Source organism: Octodon degus, unplaced genomic scaffold, assembly GCF_000260255.1.
Source record: "Octodon degus isolate 3935 unplaced genomic scaffold, OctDeg1.0 scaffold00212, whole genome shotgun sequence".
NCBI lineage: Eukaryota > Metazoa > Chordata > Mammalia > Rodentia > Octodontidae > Octodon > Octodon degus.
This window is the reverse complement of record NW_004524788.1, coordinates 3747911-3753305: the sequence shown is the minus strand read 5'-3', so window position 1 is coordinate 3753305 and position 5395 is coordinate 3747911. Positions and strand designations below refer to the sequence as shown.

Here is a 5395-nt window from a genome sequence, read left to right as displayed (position 1 = left end):
AAAAAAAAAAAAAAAAAAAAAAAAGAACAGCATCACAGATAGATAACTTCTCTAAAAAGGATCAAATGAGGTAACCAAGGGCTAAAAACTCAATATATAGAAAACTTAAAGATACTACATTAACATCATTATTAATCTGATGATACCAAAGTCTCAGAAACCCTGCTCTGAACTCTTGATTATCTGATGTAACAACTCAAGTCCAATCTAGGCATATTAAGTAAATGAAATACTGACTCAGCTTGGCTTAGTTCAGAGACATCCTGATATTCCAGTTCAACCGTTCTCAAATATGTAGAAGACTGAGCCTAGTTTAAAATGTTTCACATTGTTATACAAGCACAAATAAGCAAGTTTGGCTAACTTCAGTTTGACTTTACACACTGACTTCACTTGTGATTCAGTTTGGACTTATTTATTCATAGACCTGCTTACTACAACAGGCACCTTGAGTGCAGGGAGTGAGTCTGGTTTGTTCCCTTGTATATGCCTGGCAGAAGTTCTGGCACACACCACTTGTTCAGGAAACGTGAAAGAAATTAAATGTATAGAAATATACTTAAGAACACCTTATAGCTCTAAGAATCAGGAATGAACTGGGCATGGTAGTACACGCCTTAAATTCCAGCACTCTGAGGATGAGGCAAAAGGAATGCAGGTTCAAGTCACCCTGGGTAACTTGTAAGTCAGTCAGTCAGTCAATCAATCAATCAATCAATCAATCAAGAAGGCCGGGAGTATAGCTAAGTGCAAAGCCCCTCGGTTCAATCCCTAGTATACCCTCTAAAAAAATTCAAGAGCACTCTACTGGCAAAGAAAATGCCAATTATTTTCCTTATATAATTTGGCAGATTTCTCTAATTTCCAAATAAATAATGGTTTAACAAACACATGCCAGATATCAACAGTCACATACATATGCATGAGCACATGTACACACGCACACTATATGCTAATATTCTGGAAAAGTAGCATTCCAGTATAATAGATGAAACAAAACCAGTTTAGAGGTTAGGCAAATGACTAGGGGGGAGAGGGGGACTGGTGTCCCCAGTGCTCAGTCTAGCATCTCAGGGTCTTGTAATTTTTTACAAACTAGCCTTGAACTCACTACGCAGCCCAGGCTGGCTTCAAACTCATGGTGATCCTTCTACCTCAGCTTCCTAAGAGCTGGTATTACAGGTATGCACCATCATGCCTGTCCCAGTTTTGTAAATACTAACTTAAGTCAAACTGTATATAGCGTCTCAATCCCAGTTTCCACACAAAAATAGGGACAAGTAAATCCTACTTCACAAAGTTGTCATAAAAAATACATGTGAAGGGCCAGGCAGATAGCTCAGTGGACTTAAGCACTTGCTTAGGCAGAGCACAGGGACCAGGGTTCAATCCCCAGTGTGCCCTGCTGGCCCCACCCCCAGGACACACTGAGACAGTGACTGAGACGGCATGGTGGCAGGCACTTATAATCCTAGCGCTTGAGTGGCTGAAGCAGGAGGATTACTAAGAGTCTGATCTGTGTAGTGAGACTCTGTACTAAATACATTTTTTTTTTAAATGTGAAGCACCAAACACAGTCAACAGTGAATGAATTTTAAGTCTCTGCTGTCCCTTTTCTCACAGAGGGCAAAAAATGAGTGGCCGAATTATGCCTAAAGGTGACTGCTATCTTTACTCCTCCTTTTTCAAAAAGTACACTATCAACCACACATACAAGCCAGTCAGTTCCACTTGAAATGATCAGTAGGTCTAGTGAAACCATTTAAGGGGACCCTTTCAAGGAACCCCACAGCCCACTGCAGTCAATCAGGCTGTGTCCTTTTCAAGAACTTTTTCTTCAGACCTGCTTAAAATGACTCTGTGAAAAGGAGTGCAGCATCAGGAAGAGTCACCTTTGTGGTCAACCTGAGATGCAGCATATAAGAGGGATTCTTTGAAAGCTCAACCTTGTGCAATAAACTCTAACGTTGTTGGGAGACTAGAGAGGGACATGCTGGTATTATTTTTAAAATGTAAAAAAAAAAAAGTAAAAATATGAACAGAATGTAGCTCAACGGTAGAGTGCTTGGCCTAAGATATGAAGCCCTGGGTTCAATCACCAACACCACAAAATAATAATAATCTTTTTTAAAGGATAATTAAAAATCCATATACCAGCTTTTATTTAAAATAATGACATAAAATGAATGGAAAGAAGGAAAATCTGGGTTCATTAATATCTGGTTACTTTCCATGCACACACAGAACAAAATATAGTAATAATTTGCTAGTTCCAATCAACTAAGTACTTAATTCATTTTACCTGCTGCACTCTCAATTATATACTAGTGAAGATAAAAACCTAAGTTAAAAAAATTCTCTACACACATCTAAAAGTAATTGCTTCATTCACTGAAATAAGAGTCAAAGGCAATGTTTCAACTTCTCGTAAATAATTTTTCACTGGGTGAGATGAGTCAAAGAACATTTTTTTCCTAAGACTTTGTTTTTCCATTTGCAACAAGGCAGGAGCCCACACTTCCTCCCACTCACCTACTCACAGACAATTCACAACACTGCTACTAAAATATATTGAATGATGCCTTCCAATGGTCAATTTTTTAACTAAATACAATAAAAAGAACCTGCACTTCAAGGCCTTACTAACAATTCTTTCCTTACTTGAATTTCCACTTCTAGAGAAAATTGGGTCAGCTCACTGAAAAGCAACTGTATCGTTCAAGTAACCATTAAAAAAAAAGACACAAAGATGCAAGATTAGTACAATGCAAATACCCATTAGCACCCAGAAGGCATGCAAAGTTGTCTGCCTTTCCATCATTTTTGTTAAAGTTATATTACAAATAACCAAGCTGCTTTTCCAAAAGCTAAACGCACATTATACTGGAGCCTCACTGAAACAGCCAATTCCTGTATTCTAAGACTACTTCTATAGAATTCAAAGATAACCCAGCCTAGTCCTGAATTAACACTTCAGCTAAATGATTAAGGTTTCAACAGTTTTCTAAAGAAAGCAATTTGAATCAATAAACACACCAATGCTATTCAGAATATCTGACCATAAGTTAAAAAAAAAAAATCCCCAACCCAAAAGGAAGGAACTTTTTCTCCTTCCTAGCCCCCAGCTCCATTTAAAGACTATAAGCATCAATTAAAAAGATAACCTTGAGAACAGTGAAATTACCCATGTCATCAATCATATCCCTCTAAATTATTTACTCATTTTACACTTTTCCTAACATAAGAGTCGCAACAGGACACCAGGAATTTAATACTGCTTTTCAAAGAAAAGATATATCAAACTGCTTAAAATATGCAGTAATGAAAACTGAATACTGCTATTGACAAGGTATTTACTTAAACACATGCTTTCTCTAAATTGAGCTTCACAAATAGGGCCACAGTATTTTTGGCCTTGGTTCTCTTAGAAGCCAACCCAACAAGACAGATCACTGCACTTGTGCTAATAGTTTTATCCTGAGCAACCCCATCCCACCCTCCCACCCCCATTGAAAGAAAAAAAGTATTACTTTCATCTGTGGAATTCTCTGCCAGCCTCGGCCTGGAAAACAGGGTGGACTCTGAGGACAGGTGTCAGATCTGGCCTTTGGGAAGTAGCCCAAACTGACAATTACTGGCAGCATAAAGCTGTGATCTTTATATGCTTCAATTGGAGGCTTTATAACATTAGTGATTCCCTCCCTCCTCTTTTTTCTAAAGGGGAAGAAAAAGAAAACCAAAAGGATAAGTTTCAAAATAGAAAAATAACCGCTTTAATTATGAAACCCTCCCAACTCAATGAAGAACCGTTAATAATAGCCAAATAATTGTCAGGGTTTGTTTTTTGTTTTTGTTTTGGCACATGAACAACTATTAAACATGAGAATACAACTTCAAGATGAAGGGAAAAGAATAAAAAGGAGTAGAAAAGGGAGCAGGACAGGGCCCAGCTGAAGACCCACTTGGCTCTGAAGGGCCCCTCTTGGTACTAACTCCTCCATGTAGGGCACCCAGGCTGGAGGAAAGCAGAGGGTTACACAGAACATTTAGCAGACTTAACATTGGATTAAACACACTACTGCAAGTTTCAACAAATGTTCATGGCATACGTAAAAACACATTTACAACAAGAAAGAAGAGAGGCACCTGGAGACATCTGACACTGGGCATGCTCTGCAGGCAACTCAGTGCGCACATGCTCTCTACCAGGTTGGCGCAGCCTAGCCACAAAGACCTTGGCACAGAACACTGCAGGATGACAAAAAGGAAGGAAGAGAAGAAGCAGTTAGAGGCCGCAACAAATTACTCCTTCACATAGGTAACTTGAATGTTAGTTGGGGCAGGGGTGCACCTGTGAGGGTTTGGAGGCCAGGAATGGTCCTAGGCAGCTTACTGAACCTTTGGGAGAGGGCCCACTTTCTGTGTGACAATCAGGTTTCTGCTACTAACCACAAATTTCTCAGGATGTGGTGGACAGAACCAAGAGGGAGAGAGAGATAATGTTTAAATGAAAACCCACTAAAGGACAAACTATGAGTTTGAGAGTAAAACAAGATTAGTAGTAAGACACTGACTACAGTTTCATAAAAGTAAGGTTTCCCATCTATGTCATATACTTATCATTGCCAACACTGCTTAAGAACCTAGTATGTGACAGGCACTTTAAATGTGTTCCCTAATCCTCACGCCACAGTGATAGTAAACTGAGGCTCAGGGGCTAAGTGATTTGCACAAGGACATACAGCAAAAGGGAGAAAGCTGCAATTTCAAACTTCAGCTTGTCTGTGGCCAAGTCTCACATTCCTTTCACAAGACCAGATGCCTTTATTATGTAAAAACAGACCAAAAAAAAAAAAAAAAAAAACTTGTACCATCCCAACTTTTATCATCTGAATGTAGTTTTATACTACCCTAAAGTAAAATCACATGAGACCTAGAGAATAGGGTAAAAGGAATAAGAAAGATGAGTAACAGGTCAGTGATGGCGAACCTTTTAGAGCTTTCAATGATATAAAGCCCACTGTGGCGCACATGCTATAGGCTCACCATCACTGATACAGGCAATGAGAGTGACTTAAAACACATCTGATATTCACTGTCATCTTTACCCCTACCTTCTCAAAGAAAACACTTTGGAATATCATCATTTTCATTTTATACAACTTTGTTTTACAAAGTTCATCTGACATGACTAAGAATTAAAAGCTTAATTCTTTTACCCTTTTCCATCATTTTCATAAAGATTGCTGGATTAATAGGAATTAAGAAAAGTAGCAAAATATAAAAATGAGCATATATATTATAGTTAATATTTAATAGTCATCAAACTATTCATGATAGTGTTCTTCCAGGTTTAAGATTAATTTACTGTTTCCAAAAAAAAAAAAAAAAAAAA

The 5395-nt window shown here is 38.2% G+C and overlaps 1 protein-coding gene across 1 annotated transcript in view; it reads right to left on the bottom strand.

The window, feature by feature from the left end:
* Fbxw11 (F-box and WD repeat domain containing 11) overlaps positions 1-5395 on the bottom strand; it is a 165103-nt gene that overhangs the window by 99025 nt on the left and 60683 nt on the right. Inside the window, exon 2 of the mRNA XM_023705048.1 lies at positions 4147-4248. Within this exon, the coding sequence (XP_023560816.1) occupies positions 4147-4248 (102 nt within the window). The remainder of the gene's footprint in view (positions 1-4146; positions 4249-5395) is intronic.